The sequence below is a fragment of the Pseudonaja textilis genome, chromosome 6, assembly GCF_049901715.1.
Source record: "Pseudonaja textilis isolate UNSWEBS1 chromosome 6, rPseTex1.2, whole genome shotgun sequence".
Lineage (NCBI taxonomy): Eukaryota > Metazoa > Chordata > Lepidosauria > Squamata > Elapidae > Pseudonaja > Pseudonaja textilis.
Genome location: NC_141995.1, coordinates 37311752 through 37332455, shown reverse-complemented (window position 1 = coordinate 37332455; position 20704 = coordinate 37311752). Strand labels below are relative to the sequence as shown.

The 20704-nt window shown below is 37.3% G+C and overlaps 1 protein-coding gene across 6 annotated transcripts in view; it reads right to left on the bottom strand.

The window, feature by feature from the left end:
- FAT1 (FAT atypical cadherin 1) overlaps positions 1-20704 on the bottom strand; it is a 119396-nt gene that overhangs the window by 67759 nt on the left and 30933 nt on the right. For all 6 annotated transcript variants that reach the window (XR_015744137.1, XM_087936266.1, XM_087936267.1 and 3 more), the window contains exon 3: positions 2152-2466. Coding sequence is in view for 5 of the 6 variants with exons in the window: in XM_087936266.1 (XP_087792392.1) it covers positions 2152-2466 (315 nt within the window). In the remaining variant the exon portion in view is untranslated. The remainder of the gene's footprint in view (positions 1-2151; positions 2467-20704) is intronic.

Genomic DNA, 20704 nt, shown 5'->3' with positions numbered 1-20704 from the left:
GTTACCTTCCCATTGAAGTGGTACTTATTTATCTACTTGCATTTGCATGCTTTCAAAAGGCTAGATTGGCAGGAGCTGGCGTAAGAACGGGATCTCACCTTGTCTCATGGTGCTTGAATCTCAAACTGCCAGCCTTTTGGTACCAAGCTCAGTATTTTAACTTCTAGTCTACCCTCTCTAAACTAAACAGAACACAGCAGCTGTTATAGGACAATTATAAAAATATGGCAAATAAAAATAAATTTTGTTTATTATTATCATTCACAATCAAGAATGCATAACAACATTCAGCTCAAGATACTTGGACTTCTTTTTTATATAGGAATCTAGGAAAATTTACTGGCACTAGGCTAATTAGAGCAGGTTTGGCTCTATTCCACTGAGAATTAGTCATTTTTGATGCGTATTGCAATGTAATGATTGCAGCCTCCAGGTAATTAACAAACCTCTTCTTCACTTGAATTCAAGTGGCTTATATGGCTTCCCTTTAGAGAAGCTTAAATCAAAGTCTTTTACTTTCATGTTACACTTTCATTATAATAACGAAATAAATTGATTTCATTTCTTAAAATTCAAGGAAGCAGAATAAGGAATGGGTGCAAAACCTTCCCTCTCAATGAATTTGACCCCCAGTAGAAGACAAAGTACATTCAGAAAAAAATAATAACAGAGGTGTAAAAAGAGGATAAAAACACTGTTAAATCAGGCTCAACCACTGATGACTTTGTGGAGATATTATATAATTTTTACTAAAATATTGTCATCACATCAACGATGTAATTGTAATCTTTGTTTCTGTGGAACTCGCTTTCTCCCTCCAATTTTATATTCCAGGTGGAAACAGAAATTATATTTTTTAGTTTCATTCTGTTTTGGAGTTTTGGGTCATTTTTCACAAAAACAATAAGAACAAATAAAATCAAAGAATATAATGTAATATTAATAATGTAGTCCTTGGTTAACAATCATAATTGGGACTAGAATTTCCATTGCTAAGTAATTTGATTGTTAAGTGCAATGTCAAATAACTGCACTTATTTAGCAACAGCAATATGGCAGCCCTCTTTTGCTGCTGTTAATTAAATCCCACCCAGTCATTAGGTGAGGCCCTCTCTCATCCAAGCCAAGCCAAGCCACCCACAGACCTAATTAATATGATTGCTCCAATGCAGTCGTAAAAACAGGTGGGTCTGAATTTTATTCAGGTACCTATGGAGGTACTGAAACAGCTGGGTCTTTGAGGATCAGAAGTAAATTCCTTTGTTCACACGGTTGTAACTTTGAATAGTCATTACCAGCATTGATTTTTTGAATGAAATGCCTAATAAGTTCTCTAATTATGCTTGTAATAATAAAATAACAAAAACTACAAGATAACTCATAAATCTATTTCTGAAAGCTATCAAATATGTCTGATATAGAAGATTCATGAACTGAGAATTCTATAAAAAATGTTAATCACTTCCTAACCGAATGAAAGACCCAAATAAAAAAAATGTATCCCAAGACTAATGAATAAGGCACCCAGGCATGCACAGCATAGGTAGCACTGGGGAGAAATGCTGAACCAAACAGTTGCATGTGCTCTTTGCGTATATTTCAGTTTAACTCACTGACTCCTTGATGAAAGGAAATGACAAAAGCTACCTGAAAAATTAATGCAATGAGTTTGCTAGATCTGAGGGTTTCAAGGGCCTAAACAATAATAAAATACACAAATATAGAAGACTGCATTACTGATGCAGATTTGCATTTAATCCTGACCTGGAGAGCACTTTACCACATGCGCTTATTTCCTGTGGCAAATTAAATCTAAATCATTTAAGTCTGTATTAATGAAACACTATATACTTGTGAAATAAAAAGTGGCTGAAAATGAAAGACTTTGAAAATCAAGCTCTGAATTTTATTCATAACTTATTCAAATGCAAGTACCTGCCAGCATTTCCAATAAAAACCATTTTTTCTATTGAGCCAATATATAAATTAGTTTTGCAACAGCAGTCCTAATATTATCCATATATTTTTCATACAGGTACATATTATCTCTCAAAGTCTCAAATGATTTTCTCCAATTTAATTTCTATTTAAGAATCTGAAGAATCAATTTACTTATGTAAGTTCACAAAATAACATCTGCCAGCTACTTACCAGTTTTAGGATTTATATGAAAGAATCCTTGTGGATTGCCACTACTAATCTTGTAAGTGAGCTTTTCATTAGAGCTTGAATCTGAATCAAAGGCTTCAATCTGGATGATTGAAATGTCCTTGGGTGAATTTTCCATAACTTCTGGGTAATAAATGGGCTGCGTAGTTTGTGGAGCATTGTCATTAACATCCCCAACTTCTATGTAGATTTCAATGAATGAAGACAGAGGAATAACACCTTGGTCTGTTGCATAAACAGTTAGCCAGTAGTGGGGAGTAGTCTCTCGATCAAGCAGATCAACAGTGAATATTGTACCTGTTTAGAAAGAGATTAAAAAAAATGAAAACTCCTTTGTATCAAGTATCAGAATTAACTTGATAAGTTTTTAAATGCTTTTTCCTTACAGGACAGGTCAAAAATACTTTTGCTACTCTGTAAAGAAAAAAACCCAGCTTCCTATACTTATATAAAGAATAATGTTCAAGCCAGTTAATTACAGATGGGAAGTAAAATGCAAATCCTATTTAGCTAATTATTATGAATCAGCATTATAAGAAAAACCAGCACAATTAAATGTACATGTAATTGTATACATCAAATATATCCCAATTAATATTTGAGCTGCAATGTTGCCTAACCTGTCAACACAGTTGATCCATTCCCACTTGCAAAAGCAGGAAATAAGTGCCTTGTCTAGTGGTACTATAAACAGGTTGCATACTCTTTAGAAATTTCTGGTTAATTCTAGTCAGTTCTTTAGGAGGAGAATTACAAGCTTGTGAGGAAATAGTCCATTGCATTTCTCAAGCCATGGTTAACAATTATAGCCAAGAAGCCAATTAACATATTTTGCTAACATGGATGTGATTCTTCTTATAGAAAGGAACCCATGAACTTCAATCTTTTCCCATACTATTACCCTGTTGATCAGACTTAAACTTATCTGTTCACATGCATTAATCATAAGGTTGGGACTGACTACTGCATTTCCATGAGCTAAATTCAAAGTCAAACTGTCTAGTGAAGGCCTGCACTGACTGACTGGTAAAGACTAAAATCAGGCATAGGGAAATGTGTTCTCCTTTCATGATACTTTGACCCAAGATGAGGATAAGTTGCCACTTTTATGTTCAGAAGCTTGTAAAAATTTTGTGTTCTAGAGCAGTGGCTCCCGATCTTTTGAGCACCAAAGACCGGTTCAGTGGAGAGATATTTTTCCATGGACCAGAGAGCATTTAGGACTTCAGTGCTGCAGCCTTCCCAGAACTGGGATTATAGACTTTTTGCAGAAATTATACACAGTATTTCTGTTATTTTATCCAGTATTACTATTATTGGCTATGTGTATTGCCTATGTGATGTCTGCTTCCATAAAGGATAAAACTGACTACAGTAGTTTACAAATGTATAAATTAAATAAAAATCAATAAACTATACATTCAGAAGATTGGGCTACACCCACACATTCTCCATATTTTCACTATGCTTCTTTGGTGCTTCAATCCCAATGCAGCAACACCAAAGAAGAATTAATGATCTTATTGGTTAATATATTTTAAGCTTTCCCAATTCCAAAGAAGTCTGACCCTCATATACTGTATTGAGCTATACTATGATCAGGACTTTTAGACACCAAGATTTCAAATCTTTTTTTCCCTTTTTGTTTCTTGCCATCTCTTTCCGATGAAAAAGAAAAAAGAAGAGGACATCTAATACAAAGAGGAATGGTTGGTTCAATTCAACCACAGAATCTTTATAAAAATTGTTTCTAATTCTATCTCACTTCAAAAATCCACAAAAAGAAAACCAATTATCATACTTAGTTTTAAATAGGTTTAAATTGAATTCAGTTTCAAATGTTATTTTAAAAATATCTGAATTACCACCAGATGTCACTGTAGGAAACATTTATAAAAGTAATAGTGATGAAACAATATGAAAAGCAAGTAAGCCAGTAGTAACAGAAATTTGTATCCTGAACATATTTTCATTTTTATTCTTCATGCAAAAATGATCCAAGTTTATTAGAGAAAAATGCTGATTGTTTGTTTTGAATCATGCAAAGCTAAGTCACGAATGCAGGTCAAATTGTCATTTACATAACACAACCAATTCAAATTAATACTTGCATATTTTAATTACCATCTACTATAGACTGCAAAATAGAAAAGCCTTTACATCCTACATACAATATACATGTATTATCACTAATATAAGAAATTCTACAAGAGAACTTTGAAGAAAGAAGAGCATTTCAGAGATAATTGATGCTAGCAGTTATTGTCTGAATGAACTTGAGGGAACTGTGTTACAACGTCCATCAGCAGACCAGTGAAGAAATTACCACCTCTTTGATATACAAAATATTTCCAGATTATCAGTCCAGTCAATTTAAAATTTTTATTCGTTTCTTGTAATTAATTTCTTCCTGCATAATGGAGAAAGTAATGTGGCATAGGAGACCTTAACTGACAGGAAGAATGTGCTATATATGCATGCCAGAACATCTCTTGAACTTCACTTTGATCAGTAACAATAGGGTAGCAACTAATTTTCCAGCTAATTTTATTAAAAGGGATAAGCATACCTAAGCTTAGTTGGAAAAGGTGGTATCAGACTGCTCCAGGTTTCCCCCCCTCCCCTTTGTCGCAGTTCTTGTGTTTACAATTTGATCTTATCAGCTATTCCGGTTTAATCCTGAGAAAGCCAAGTCATGCTGTAACCCAGCCAACCCAGCTGAATCTTGCACAGAAACTAAAGATGACTCACCTCTAGCAACAGACCCTGCCAATTATGTACTGACAAAGAGCAACACCCATGATGTTATTTTATGCAGAACAGTGGAAAATATTCAGTTGGAAAGATCCCTATCATCAGCCTGATCCAAACATTTCTAATATTCACACCTATCTATTATAGCAAATTACAAGCGTACCTCAAATTTATAATGGGGCTTAAAAGTTTGTGAACTCTTTTCAAGATTTCTGCATGTATATGACCCTACTATGTGACATGTTCTCCAGACAATTCTTAAAACTTGATAAATATAATCCAATTAAATTAGTAAAAAACATTATACTTGTTCATTTATTTATTAAGGAACATAATGCAAAGTTACGTATTTGTCCTTGAACTTTTTTCCAAGTTCTATCGGGGAATGGAGATATTGAACACTCTCTAGGATAGTTGTCCTCTACACTACAGAGTGCACAGCTTCAGGAAGAATACAGAGGAAGGTGACACTTGTCTAGGCAACCAGATAAAATAAATCAACCCTGGTGATTGATGGGTCTTGGGGATTTTATTTGGTAAAGAGTATTCTGATCCTTAATACTGATTTGGAATCGCACTATACAGGCAGCACTAAATCATATCATTTCATTATATTTTCTTTTAGTCCAAAATAAATGTACTGTTTAGAGAAAGTTTTATCTGAAGGCTTTCAATTTATACACAGTATATATTGGGAATGCAAATAATGGAAGAAATTATGGAAGAAATTATGGATAGAATGCAAGAAAATACCCAGAATGAAGAGATCAAAAAGAGGTACAGCTTAGCTGGCTAGGAAAGCTGTTGATCCTATAATTGCATCTTACAATGGAAGATTCCCATGATGTCTGGCACAAGCAGAGAATTCTGGGACTCCTTTTTAATGACACCTTGCTTCTTAGGTATGTGATTGTTGTAAAATGGTACTTTGGAAAGGAATTTAGTATTAAACACAGTTAATAATTATTTTATGTCAACCCAGGTTTGTCTCCTCCCCTGACTGCATAGACAAATGTTCATTAGAATTTTACTGAATTGACACTACAATAATGTGTAACTCTTGCAAGGACATGCCAATAATTCCATCCATTCCATCTATTTTTATCATCCATCCTAACCTTAACCAAACTCACTTCAAATGCCCAAATAACAATGACCATTGTTTCAAAGCAGTAATCTGTTTTTATTTGATTCTTCACTGTATTTTTAGTAAGTGTCTCTATCATTCTCAGGCTTCTCTGTCGTACTGCAGTTATTTCAACTCTTTGTAATCTGTTCTGACCTCATGAAAATATGGATCCAAAATCATATTAATCAGTTGGCACAGAATTATTGCAATATTCTTAAAATTCAACATATTTCACTGTTTTATAACAACTACATTTGAAGGGAGCCAGTCTACAATAGAAACACAAATCCTTAGCATACAATAACTACTGCTTGTTTATAATGAGAAGATGATCAAGTGATGGTAAAAAGACAAGGAAGGATGAGAAATGACAAGGTAATAAGAAATTGTATTTTAGCTAGTCAAGACAGTAATTAATATCTGTCAATTATATTACAAAAATGGAAGATCCCAGAATATCTAGTAGATACAGAACATTCTAAGATCGCTTGGATAAATCTATACTAAGGTTTAACTAAACCCCAGAGGAATTAAATGATTGTGATTGGTATTGATTGCAACTATTATGAATAGGACAAGAGAAATGTGAGGATGTGAAGTAACAAGCAGATTAACAGGAATATAGAAAATACAGCCCAAATTGTGAAGATTTGAAGAAATGTACAAAAATTGCTGCTCAAAGTAGCAGATAGTGAGTTTAGTGACAAATCTGCAAGGAATAATTAGATAAATGGCTCTATTAGGAGACTAATGCAAATACATTTTAATCTTCCAGAGTTATACTATCGAACATTCAAAGTCACGGTGATGGTTTTGTCAGAATTGACAAATATGAAAATGATTTTATTTAGGTAGGCAGATTCTATGAAATTAAATCTTATTACATTTTAAAGATTGTATCACCATTATAGTCAGATGTTCAAGTCCACAATATAGAGGGAGGAAATGTAATCACGATGACTTTTTGTGCTTAGCATGACAGTAGATATTTTCATACGTACTTTACATGGATCACCATTTCTGATTACTACAATATTGATCTTACCTTTAGAAAAAGGAACCAAAATATTATACTAATAAAAACTCCATCACTATTCTATAATTATTTGACAATTGATATATATATATATATATATTCATTTGTTTCTATTACCTAAATGAGAGAGAAAATAGAGAAAGCAGCACCAGCAATAAAACGTATATCTGAAAATAAGCAGGTTATTGGGCTGTAAGAGATGGGGAAATGTGTAACATTGACAAAGAAGATTATCCTATTAGATAGAAAAGGGTCATCATCATACAGAAAAAGAATCTATGGCGCAGAATATTCAATACAGCATCCAAATGTCAAATTGTATCTTATCCCTCTGGAGATTGTTCGAGAATTCTTTTGGTATTTCATTAAGAAATCTCCATGGACCCAAACAAATCATAATAATGTTCCATTTAAAGTTGTGTTTCTTTTCAGCATTATGTCTGTTACTCTAAACAAATACTCATTCTATACAAACATATTTTCTATTTTTCTCCAAAGTAATACATTTCTTTCCCTCTTGTACATTCCCCTTAAAAATGGACACAAAACCTAGGTTAAAATTTCTCTGAACCTTTTCAAAAGGCTGTATTCTTTTGTTAATGTGTCTTGCACTTGTTCCAGCTTGACTGCTTCTGTTGAATTAATTATTATAAGGAACTCTGAGCTGCCTAGCAAAATGAATCATTTAGCCATTTTCTCTTGACAAAGGAAACCACAAATGCAAAACAAACAATTTTTCTGTGCATGATGCTGTTTATAAATTAGATTCTAAGTCAGAAAAAACCCTCTCGGAGGAAAGCTGGAAACAATATTTAATTGAAGTATATTTAGATACTCTGATTTCTATACAACTGGCTTGATAGTCTAGGAAAACCACAAGTGAGGAAATAGGTTAGTAGACAGCTGAAAATCTGTCTGCTACAATTCCTGCCTTCAGGAATGATCCCCTCCATGCTCTTCCCCCTCAGGATTTTTGTGGCTTCGACCATGATACGAGTCAGGAAATTAAGTGAAGATCTGTTGTCCTTCCAGGCCTTGTTTTTATTTCTTCGCTTCATTTTATTTTGCTTTGGTCTTTTGTCCTATTGTATACTTTTTATATGAATGAATGAATGGTAAAGCCTATTCTGAAATACAACTTTTAATTGTGCTTCTTGCATTGTGTAGCAATGAAAGCTTCAAAAAGACTACTTTATAGGCTCCACTTCAGTCTCAATTTAGCAGGCCTTGTTATGTGCTTTCCTTTCCTGGTGCTCGCCCCCAAGTACAAGGGTACTTTTTAGTGGCCAAGGAACATCTATACTCAGCTTCAAGAGTTATGCATACTATCCTCTTCCTTGGATAAGGATAACCTAATTGCTCCTGTCCATGTATTGGTAATCACTCAGCTCCATTTTTACCACGGAAGACCAAGAAAGCAGAAAAGAAGTTATCACCATCAACCCAGATTGTTGGGGGCAATATGCTGACACCGAAACCTGCTTAGAGAGGGCTGTAAAGCATTGTGAAGTGGCATGTAAATCTAAGTGCTATTACTATGTCTATTAATTGGCTTTATGACACTGCAATAAGCCATTCGCTTGAAGGCAAAGCCATGTCCTGAAAAATAGTTTTAATTCGAAACCCCACCCCAAATCATAGGAGAATGTATGAGAGTCATTTATTTGGTTCTGAATTGAATGCATAACCGCAATGAGTTTCTCCATTTTTCCCCATTAATGGAGAACTATAAAGGACGCTTATGACATGCTGACATTTGAAAAAAAAAAAAAAATGAAAGAAGGGACTTCTAATGTGTTTTGTTTGTTTAAGAAAACTGTTTTGTTTTCTTAAAAAAAATATTTAATGTTAGCATGCTTTCCTACGTCCTTAGCTGTGCCAATAGCTGAAGAAATCATCCAATGAATGTACTGGATTATGTGCTAAAGCTTGGCATTTCAGAATCCCTTTCTCTTCCTGCCAGAGCAAGAAGAGCAATTATGGTGATCAACTGGTTACCACAACCAATTAGGATCTGTTAACCCACCAAAGAAGAACCAAACTAAATCTGATGAGTAAACAAATAGGGAAAAAGAATAGATTGGACAGAGGAGACACTTTATTATATGTTAGTCATGTTGTCTTGTGACCTGAAGGAGATGTGCTATGGTTTTTTTTCTCCACAAATTAGGAACTATTCATGTTACAACTGCCAGATCAACACATTCATGAAGAAGGTAAAAGGGCTAGAGGCAAAACTTTCTAGACCTTAGTTATCAAATAAGATAGGGAATGCCTGAATCAGACAAAGGAAGCACTCAGAATTTCACCAAGAACCCTTTAAGAAGGAAGCCCAGCATGAAGGTATGGCGGTAGGCAGTAATGTGACACAAAGATTCACCCCTCTCAATACAAGTTCTAAAATAAGGACTACTTATAAAAATAGATTTCAAGATTCATTGTGGATCTGCAACATGCTTGAGAGACTAAGATGACTTTACAGCAGGGGTGTCAAACTCAATTTCATTGAGGGCCGCATCAGGGTTGTGTTTGACCTCGGTGGGCTGGGGAGTGGTGGTAGCTTGGGGTGGGCATGGCCATGGTGGGCATGACACGGGAATTCGTGTAGGAGGCACCTGTGGTGGCCAAGTGATAAGGGAGGACTTTCCTGAGACCCTCCGTCATTCTCATTATAATCCTCCCTCACTCCCTTCTTTTCCTTTCTTCTTCCTTCCCCTTTTTCCTTATTTTTCATCCTTTGCTTTCTTCCAATCTTCCCTTTTTTTCTTTGTCTTTACTCTTTCCCTTTCTTGTCCCTCCTTGCATGCTAAAATGCAACAGGGAAAACATTTCTCCTTTTGTTCTGTTTTTAGTTTGTTTTGATAGCCCTCTGCCAATGTAAATGGAGCTTTGGGCTGCATGTGGCCCCCTCTGCCCCGTTTTGGGCTGCAACAGCCTCCTGCAGCCCCCTCTGCCAGGATCCGGCCCAAAGGTCTTGAGTTTGACACTCCTACTCCACAGGATTTAGAGAGTGACCCTTTATTGTTGCTTCTAATTCAAAAGAGGAGAACATTACAGTAGTCCTCAACTTACAACAATTTAGTGACCTTTCAAAATTACATCACTGAAAAGTGTGACTTATGACAGTTTTTCACATATTTATGACAATTGCAGTGTCCAGGGGTCATGTGATCACCTTTTGTGACCTTCTGACAAGCCAAGCCAATGGGGAAACCAGTTTTACTTAACAACCATGTTACTAATTTACCAACTGCAGTGAGTGATTCACTTAACAAAAGTTGGCCACTGGTTGGGGGGAGGATAGCCTTCCTGTACACAGAGGATATGGCGTATGACTCCCAGGACTCTCTACTGACAAATATCACTTACAAACAATCCACATAGAAACAACACAATAATTTGTTACAATAACTTCCTGACAAAAGTTAACATGATTATTGACAAATGTCTAATTAGATTATTGAAAGGAAAAATGGTTAGGTTACAGAAATCTCAGCAACTGGACATTTTTCACTTGTTCCCATTTTATCTCTAATTCCATCAGGATGGGCAATTCTTAATGAACCTGATGGACAGCAGAGGTGGCAAGCCAGTTTACTAACAATGAAGGAATTTATAGATTTGATATAACTTTAGTAAGGTTTTACAAACCCATTTTCTTGTGTTCTGAGAAGCACATAGCTATTAACCTGAGAAACACTGAGCAGGCTAAAGGGGCTGGGATACGCATAGTGTTTTATCCACTCCTTATTATCAAAAGATATGCCTTAGGAGGAAAGAAAATATCTTTAGCAACAGGCTCCACAGATGGTGCCAAAGGAAATGGTTTGGATTTTTTAAAACAATAAAATGAAATAAATTTTTCAAAATAGACTTCTGGTAAGAAGATTATTGAGAGTATTATATTGAGATTATTATAAACTTCTGAATCCTATGGGAGGTAAAGTGAAATTAAGCCCAGAAAATAGTGTAAAAATAAGTAATGCAGGAATGGGGTGAAGAGTAGGCAGGATGTGAAGAAGGGCACATAACGCAGGTAGGCCCAGGTCAATTTACATGATTCCAGTGTCCTCATACAAATCTACTGACCATGGAAAACGAAGAGGAAGAACTAAATGTCTTAATGCAAGCCGAAAATGATTTAATAGGCATTAATTAAATTTGGTGGGATAAAACTCATGAAAAAAATGCAAAAATTGAAAAGCAAGGCAAAACAAACTGAAATGGAGAGGATGGGTTGTGTAACACATGAAAGAAGAACACACTCACACGGACATCCAAAATTTGAGCATAAAAAGCTTTCGAGAAAATGAGAGGATTCACTTTCTTAAATCTAATCCTAAAAAATACAATAGGTAAAACAGGATATTTCCCAGTTTTCCACTTCTTTTTCCTCCATGTCATTCAAGAGAATGACACTGAGAACCTGGACGCTGAGAAACTGAAACATAACCAGAACAGGAAAGAATGCAGATGATTGAGGCCTGAAAGGAAAAGCTTTTGAAGAACAATTGAAGGTTTTGAGTATGCCTAGCCTGCAGCAAGACTTTACAGCTGTTTTCAAGTATTTGAAATACTGTCATGCAAAAGACAAGGCAGAATAAGGCAAGTAACAACTCCCTTAAATGGCAAAGTGTATTTCAAGTGAAAATCAAGAAAACTTCCTAACACAATACCTGAACAATGATGGAGATTGCTTCAGGAAGCTGTAGATTCTGTATTATTGAAGCTAGGTTTGACGAGATGATCTCCAGATAGTCCTTGACTTACAACCATTTGTTTAATGACCAAAGTGACAACACTGAAAGTGACATGACCAGTTTTCATATTTATAAAACATTGCAGTATCCTCATCGTCATGGGAACAAAATTTGGGTGCTTGGCAACTGGCACGTATTTACACAGTTGTACTGTCCGAGGGTCATGTGATCATCATTTGTAACCTTCCCATCTGGCTTCCAATAAGCAAAGTCAATGGGCTAAGCCATATAGGCATAATGGCAACATGATTCATTTAACAAGTGCAGAGATTCACTTAACAACTGTGGGGCAAAAAGAGATTGTAAAATGGGCCAAACCTCACTTAACAAGTGGTCTCACTTAGCAGTAGAAATGTTGTGCTCAATTGTGGTTGTTATGTCAAGGACTATCTATATCACTTTAAAAATTTCAGTCAACTTATTAAGAGTGGATCAGGTAACTAAAAATAACATAATTTTGAAAAAAAAATTCAGGATTTAAGGTCATTTAAGACATGTGTCTCCTACTAAGAAATACAGGCCAAAGCCTGTGGAGAGTTACTGACCACATAATGGTCAGTTGCCTCCACATAAAGACAGATTAAAAACAAGTTTTTTTTAAAGCGTACTTTGACTTCAAGTGATTGTTAGGACATCTCCATGTCTCTACAGTTTTATTGGCAATAATAGGATTTGTCTTCTAGAATGAATTTTTTCTTATCTTCTAGTCTCGTCTAGTAGTCTCCCATGTATCTGACCTTGCTAAGTTGTTTTATCATGATCACACAAAGTTAGTTGATTCAGCAAATAGATCAAAGTACCCCTGTAACGTTTGGGTATAGGACTGAATCAAGGAATATATTATTGTAGCCTTCTTTGCAGGTAAACATTACCCTTCATAGAGCAAGCACATTTAAGGCTGATTGAAAAATAATTTCCCAAGACTTCTAGACACTGATTGTGCAATAATCCACAAAATCATATAAACCATACAGTGTTTCTCATATAATAAGGCCGCGTCTTTTTTTGGGGGGGGGGCCCTGAAAAAACGGCTAGGACGTCTTTTCGGGGGTGAATTAATTTCTCCCCCCCGTGGGCAGCCACACCTCGCCACCAGCCACTCCTAACAGCTGATCATGGTGGAGTGCGGAGGGCTCCCTATCCCTGCCAAGCGCCTTTCCTGCAGACCTGGGTCAACGGGCGGGCAATGGCAGTGAGGATGTCTGCCAGCAGCATTTCAACCGCTTCTCGGGCCTCCGTAGCTTCCACGTTTTCCGAGGTGCATTTTATTTTAATCCTGAGTGGCTGGTTGGCTGTGAGAAGAGCCGAGTGAGCGTTTCAGCTGCTTCTCGAGTGGGGGAGCCGTCTCCATAACTTCCATGGTTCCCGCTGCTGCCGCCACTGTTGAAGATGGAGCTGGCGAGAAAGGGACAGCTGCAGCTCAGCCTGGGAACGCTTAGAATGCAGGAACAGGCTGTGCACCGGGACTTTTGGAAACTTGCAGAGCCCGAGGCTGGAGCACCAAGGGTAGCAGCGGCAGAAACGCTCGCTTGGCTCTTTTCACGCCCAACCAGCCATTCGGGATGAAACGAAAAAGCACTGTGTGGCGTTCCCAGGTACCTCAAAATGCTTTATTCCCTATTGTTGCGGGAAAGGGGATGGAGGGGAAAAGTGGGAGCGACTCAGACGTTGTTGGAGACAGCGCTGGTGAGACAGGCGCCAGCGCCGTCGGCAACCATGGAAGCTATGGAGGCCCGAGAAGCATCTGAAATGCTGCCAGTGGACATCCACACTGCTGCCGCCCGCTGACCCGGGTCTACAGCAAAGGGGGGGTAGGAAGCCCTCCATGCCCCACCATAAACAGCCATTAGGAGTGGCTGGTGGTGAGGCGTAGCTGTTTGTGGGGCACTTCTAACAGCAAGTCCCCCCGCCCTTCCCTCCATTTCGCAGGTTTTAAAATAGGCCTAAATTTGGGGGGAGGGGCTTGATTTCATTTTATGCCTAGCAAACATGCTGGGATTTCCTATGGGGGGCATATTGTTGGGAGAATCATGGTAGATAGAGTCAAACAAAAACAATCTATCAGTGATTAAAGATGATGAAAGTGCTCCTCTAAGTGACTAACGTTATGGTTCAAATTTTCTTCTCATATACAATTGCAATTCAGAATGTAGCTTGTGTGTTGTAGAAATGGCATAAAAAGTGAGAATTTAAAAGTAGCAAAATTATAGAAATAAAAGATTAAACCAAAGAGCAATACTTTATGCATGTTCCTGTAAAAATCAGTACTTCCCCCTAATAAACTTAATTGCTTGGCAAGAAGGGGTAAATCTTTATTTTTCCTGACTGTACAAGTCAAAGCGATTATTGAAAAAAAATATGTTAATTTGCTTAAGCATGACACAGCTTTTAAATGTCAATTTTATTCCATTAACAAACTGCAAAGCTATCATTCCCTGGATAATCTTCTTAAGTGTGCTATTCATGAGAACTCTTATTAATATTACTAATGATTCTGTAATGGAAATCAAAACCTGCAATCATTTTTCAGCAATGCATGAAAATGAAGTTTAATGGACTATATCTTAGGAGTGATGGCTGAAACAAAGCAAACAAATATTCCACTCTTTGGAATGTGAAGTTGAAATTTTGATTATAATTGTAATTAATCTGAATTCTAATAAGCTAAGCACATTTTTAAAAAGTCACATTTTGGTTGTTTTGCAGTTCTATGGAAATATGTATTTATTAGAAAGGGTGACACTAAGAATATTTAAAATTATATTTCAGAATTACGGTAATACTTTAATAAAATATATACTTCTCCAAATAACTTCTTTAATTTTTTTCAGAATGTCTGCAAATATCTATTTAAAACTGGTTCCAAAAATAGAGACCTATAATCAATAAAGCTGAGCAATGTATTTGACAATATATTTATTGCTTTCTAAATAAAACTGTATAGGTTAATGTGACTAATACGTGAATCATATAATAATGCCGATTATCACTTCTTTAATTAATTAAATCTAGGTACCCCTTAACTTCAAAACAATTCTGGATGGCTCACAATGTAATGCACAATAGAAACATAATAGAATAAAAAAATAATAGGGAATTTGCTTGCTCAATACAAAAACACAAAAATGTATTCAACAAGGGGCTCCAATCATCTTTGGATACAAGGATGATTGGATGCAAGGGTCGTAAAAACAATACAATCTTCAAGATCTTGTGGAACACCAACAGAATGGAGCCACACAGATTTCAGGGCAGAGTCATTCCAGTACACCGTAACATTTATAGGTGAAACATTCCATACAAACTTCACTTTTCAGCTATACTTCCAATTGACAGGCTGTAGAGAGTGTGGTAGAGGACAAAATATAATTAACACATATAGCTATATTTTAAAATGGTTTGCACAAAAATCTCCATTGATTAACCCACAAATCTGTATCTTTAGGAAGACATAAAGTATACCCAGAGGTGGGCTGCTACCAGTTTGGACCAGATTGCCACAATTGTTTTGATTCTGTGTGGTTTGGAGAACCAGCAAATCGGACCATTGGCTGGCCCCACACCCACCTGTTTTGGGGGTCAAAAACAGCCTGGAAAAGGGCCAAAATCAGGCTGTTTTTCGGACCATTTTTGGTCTGAAAACGGTCTGAAAAATGCCCCCCCAAAACATCCTGAAAACAGTCCAAAAAGCTGGCTGCAAGAGGAAGAGAAGCCGGGTGAGTCGGATCCAGGTGTGTCCCGGGTCCCCTTGTCTCAGAAGCAGCAAACTCACACTCTTCCCCTCTCTGCTAGCCCCTTTCTTTGCATGGGATTGCCCAGCAATGGAGACAGAGAGGGAGAAGGGGGCTCCTCCCTTCTGTGTGCTCCCATTTCTGTGTGGCACTCTCCCCTGAATGCTAGCGGCCGCCACTGCCCCCTTCTTCCTCTCTTTCTCTGCTGCTGGGTGATCCCATGCAAAGAAAGGGGCTAGCAGAGAGGGACAAGTATGAGACTGCTGTTTCTAGGGTGAGGGGACCCAAGAAGTGTCTGGGTCCAGCTCACCTGGCTTTTCTTCCTTTTGCAGCCAGCTTTCCCAGTCTAGCTTGATGCAGGATTCCTCCCCAGGCCCCTGTCTGTTTTCCCCTGGCTGGACAAAGCCTCAACAACAGAAGACTTGGAAAGGGCAATGTGAACTGCATTGCCACCTGCATCAAGCTAGACTGGGGATGGAGAACGTGAGCCAGGCAAAGGGTTGAGTGAGGGGTGTCTGCAGCATGCTGGGCCTGGTGGAATTTCTAAGCCTGCCTAAAGCAGGGAGGATAGGAGAGTGTGTTTGTGAGTGTTTGTGCACATGAGAGAGATCCGATCCAATCTTGGAGTTATATCAGGGCTGGCGACGGTGTGAGCTCTCGTGCACACACACACACAGGTTGGATCTTTTTTTCCTCCACCCCCTCCAGAGACCCCTGCATTCCCTCCCCAAACCCTGTCTGTCCATGTTGTGATTCACCAGCAGCCTGTGCAGATAGCAGCATAATCAGACAGTGGGAAAAAAGAGAGACCAGTCTGGAAAGGACTCAGACAAGGGTCCTGCGTCCAATGCAGAGACGGGGTCAGGACCATCTGGGAGTGGGGTGCTGCCTCCTGAGCCTTCCAAGTCTGGCAGCAGCGAGGCAGAGGACCTAGGGGAGCCTGTTCCCAGTGTCCATGTGCGCAGAGCTGCTAGAAGATAGCAGCTGAAACAAAAAGAGGCAACTCGGGAGTAAGGCTGGGAGGTAATTGACCCTCCCATTAGGCATAAAGGGCAGGTGAAGATGATAAAACCTTTGCAGGAATCAAAGTAGTTGGTTCGGTTCAGATTCATTCTTGAAGCTCTTTGTACTTCGGTTGGTTTTTTTTCTAGTTGATTTGACACTGTTATTGGCAGCACTTCACAGAAAAGAAAGGTGGGTGCTTATCTTGGGGGACTATTTGAGATTAATTCCAGCTGGGAATAAAAACAATTCCCAGTGTTGCAATAAAATAAGACTTGTTTTTAAAATAAGCAAGTGTGTAATTACGGTCTAGGAAGCCTTGGTCAGAACAGTCCCATACAGGTGCCACCCACGCAAGGGGACATAGCGTTGGCCATGCCCACAGTCACATGACTCCCCACCCATGCCCACTCACCCAGTCATTAGGGCAGGGAACTGGTTGTTAAAAAATTTGCAGCCCACCACTCACTGAGTATATTATCTATTGGGACTGTTTTACCACTGAATTGGGGAACCAATACTGTCAGCATTTGCATTTTAATTTCAAAGATCCAAAATAATTGCAATAATTCAATATATTATACTATATATAAACTAATGTATTCAGTTTAGAGAAAATTGATTGTACTGCCTCAATAACTATGATCCTATAGGACAGTGGTTCTTAACCTGGGCGATACTGCCCCCCACAGGGGGCAATTTCATTTTCAGGGGGTGATGGAGCGAAAAGGGGCAACGTGGGGGCGAAGGACTGGAAGGGGGGTTGATATGGGGGCGATGGAGTAAGAAGTTTTGGGGACACTTTTGAGACTTTTTTTGTACAGTGAACTGCTGTATATCTGTCGTACAAAAACATCAGATCACTCGCTATTAGTGGATTGAACTGTTTTAAAATGTTTCTCCAGCTAGCTTCAGTACAGAATGTCATACATATGTGAATACACATCGCTCATCTTCACGTTGCGCAGCAGCCTCTATCACTCTACCCATTAAATTTGTCGCTCTGATTTTTGTTGCTTTCCTTCTGTAAAAATTTTCTTTGTGTCTTTTTAACCCTTTTTACAGTGTGCATGAATATATATTTTCCTTGAATCTTAATTTAGTTTCAGAGTTTTCATCTTGAAATTCTTAGTTCCTGCCTTGCGGTTTGTTCTCATGCCCTTTTTTAATATTTCTTTTTGTGTCTTAAAATTCACTTGTAATTAAATCATTAAATGTTACTGTTTTTTTCAGGCATTTCATTTTCTTGCAATTGAATTTTGTTTTCAGTGGTCATTGCATTTAAGTGTCTTGAATAAATAAGATAATAATGAAATACAAGTATCACGAAGTTTGGGAGTAAAGTGATGGGTGCCATCAGAATTTTTCACACAGTTGAGATATGGGAAAAAGACTTGAAATAAGTTATTTGCATTGATATGTCCTGATGACAATTTTAAAGAAAACAAAAAACGTGTTGGCATAAATTGAAAAATTATTTCCCTGTGTTGTGACTGAGAGGTTATGTTGGGGGAGGGGGGAGATGAGAACTTCCTCAATGGCTCAAGGGGGCGATTCTTTCAAAAAGGTTAAAAACCACTGCTATAGGCCATTAATTCAGAAGATCATCAAGATCACTTCTGTGATCTCTTCATTTACCACTACACGATGCCAACTTGCTTTAAAGAAATCAACAGTAATATTGGAACAAAGCAACTTTGTTTAGACCCAACTTCCATATTGTGATGTAAGACACATTTTAAAACACAAGGAAAAATGTGATTTAGATTTGACAACCTAAAACCATGAAGAATCAGAACATGACGAATGAATGAGTCTATTTGATTTATTTGTGGAGATTTGAACTTATGTAAATTTCAGAATGTTTGCTTTGAAATACCATCTTAATTTCGTGTAGATAAGGTGAAGATTCCCAAGAGTTGATTCTTGTAAAAATTTTTAGCAAAAGCAGGTAATATGGCATTGCAGACTATGAAATCTTTTAATTTCAGGATTAAAGAGGCAAATCTGTATTTTTTCAAATAGAAATGCCCAACATCTGGAGCAAAAAATGTACTTCAAAGGAAAAACTGTTCTTCAAAGCAGACATGGATGTGCACTCTGAATCTGCTGGCAAGCCCCTCTGAGTCTTTTCTAGGAACTGAAACCCCAGAACAATCTGCATTTCAATTAAGGAAGTATTGACATAACATGGTCATGAAGCAGCTTCTTTCAGCCTTCCTGTGCCTCCTTAACTCACATAGTTATTCACAGGATCCCATGGCTATTGTGAGAGTTCAGAAAATGATGTTTCATTCAGAAGGTGCTGACAGGACTGGGATCTTCAACATTCCCTATTGTAAAGCATCTTTGTGGCTTTGAAAGTCTCTTATACTAATAAAAATAAATTGAACAATGTATGAGTCCTCTAAAGTTTCTATCCACAGAATACAAACTGAACCAACCAATTTTTATAAAGCAATTTTTAAACTCCTCAAAATGGAAATATGTATTTTTTTAAGGCTGGAGAAATAACAGTGATAAAAAATAGATAATTTAGAACAGATAGAACCCCCTACATTTTTTTTTCAAATCTGACTTTTTTTCTAGACTTGTGGCTGTTTTGGAATTCTTACCAGCTGTTTCTGTATGTGTGTTTTTTCATACTGATATTTCTACTGAGCAAACAATCCTATATTAAACCTCTGCTTACTGAGCTTTATTACAGGGATAAAACTGATTTGGTGCATTTAGGGAAACCCTATGCAAATTACAGTTACTTTTCTGATTTAATATGTCCTAAGCTCAGAAAATGAACACATGAGCATTTGAATTGTTTTTAGCTGAAATGCAGCTTGGTAGATCAGATTGTTAAGATTCTTTGAAAGTATAGCACAAGGTATCTGTCAGCAGCTCTATGTCTTTTTCAGCCACTTCCTTATCATCAGATAATTGAAGATTAACCCTTATTGCTTTGAATATAATTTAATCAAGAAACATCTGTGTAATCTCTATGTGCAAAATATGACTTAGTATGGCTATGAAGTAGAGCATGGGATTTGTTTGTGAAAGGTTCCAGATTCACCCATACCTGGAAAAAACATGCTGCCAATTCTTGATAGTACTATCTCATTAATTAAGCATCACCATGTATGTCTCTACTTTGACACACTGACTTCAGTGGTACTTGTAACCCAGATAATATGTATAGAACTGGAGCCTAAGAATTTAATTTATTGACATTTGCCATTCTATTCACTCTTACTTCTAAGATAAATCCAGAGCTCCATAAATGAGCTAATCCATTAATGGGTCACTTCAAGAGTAATTCAATTCTCCTTTTTTTGTCTAATATGGGGAAAAGGGATGCAACTTATCAATGGACAAAGCACACTGAATATCACATAAATGTGTCCAGGAGAATTTCCAGTTTTAATGTATTTGACTTAAAAATGGTGCTCATATCACTGTCTCTGTTCTTCCAATTTCATGGAATCATCAGAAGTTACATATCACTTTGAGCTTTATAAATGGGCTATTTCTTTTTTCTGCTTCTAAACTGCAGAATTAGTTTTCCAATTTGAAATAATAAAAAGGCCCATTTCAAATCTTCAAAAACACTGATCTAAACTACATCCTAAAATCTCTGAGTGTGACAGACTGCTGGCTCAGCTCATGCATAGCTTCGTCAGCAATGAATTGCAGAAAGTGAACAACTCTAGGCAACAGCTAATTTCAACCAGGGCTCTTTAGCTAACAACAGAGCCGCTTTCAGTAGACAGAGCTCTCAGAAGATTTCAACCTGCAAAAGTCCTCATTTCTCTTTTAAATATACTAGACCTCTCATATTTCTCAGTCTAAGCAACCCAAAACACAAGCAGGCCCTTTGTATCACTGTTATCAACAAAGCAAGTCAGATAAAGGACGAAAGAGCCAAGGAAACAGTTCTACCCGGCCTTAGTGGTGGTTTCAGCTAGGTAAAACCAGCTGCCTATAAGTGTTTTAAGTTGTAACATACATCCCGTTACAGACAAGGAACTATTGAGCGTTTAAAATGTCAGTTGAAAACACAGTCATACATGCCTATGCCCCCTGAAGCAATCTTCAGTTAAAGAACTATGTAGTCTTATGTATCTTCAACTAA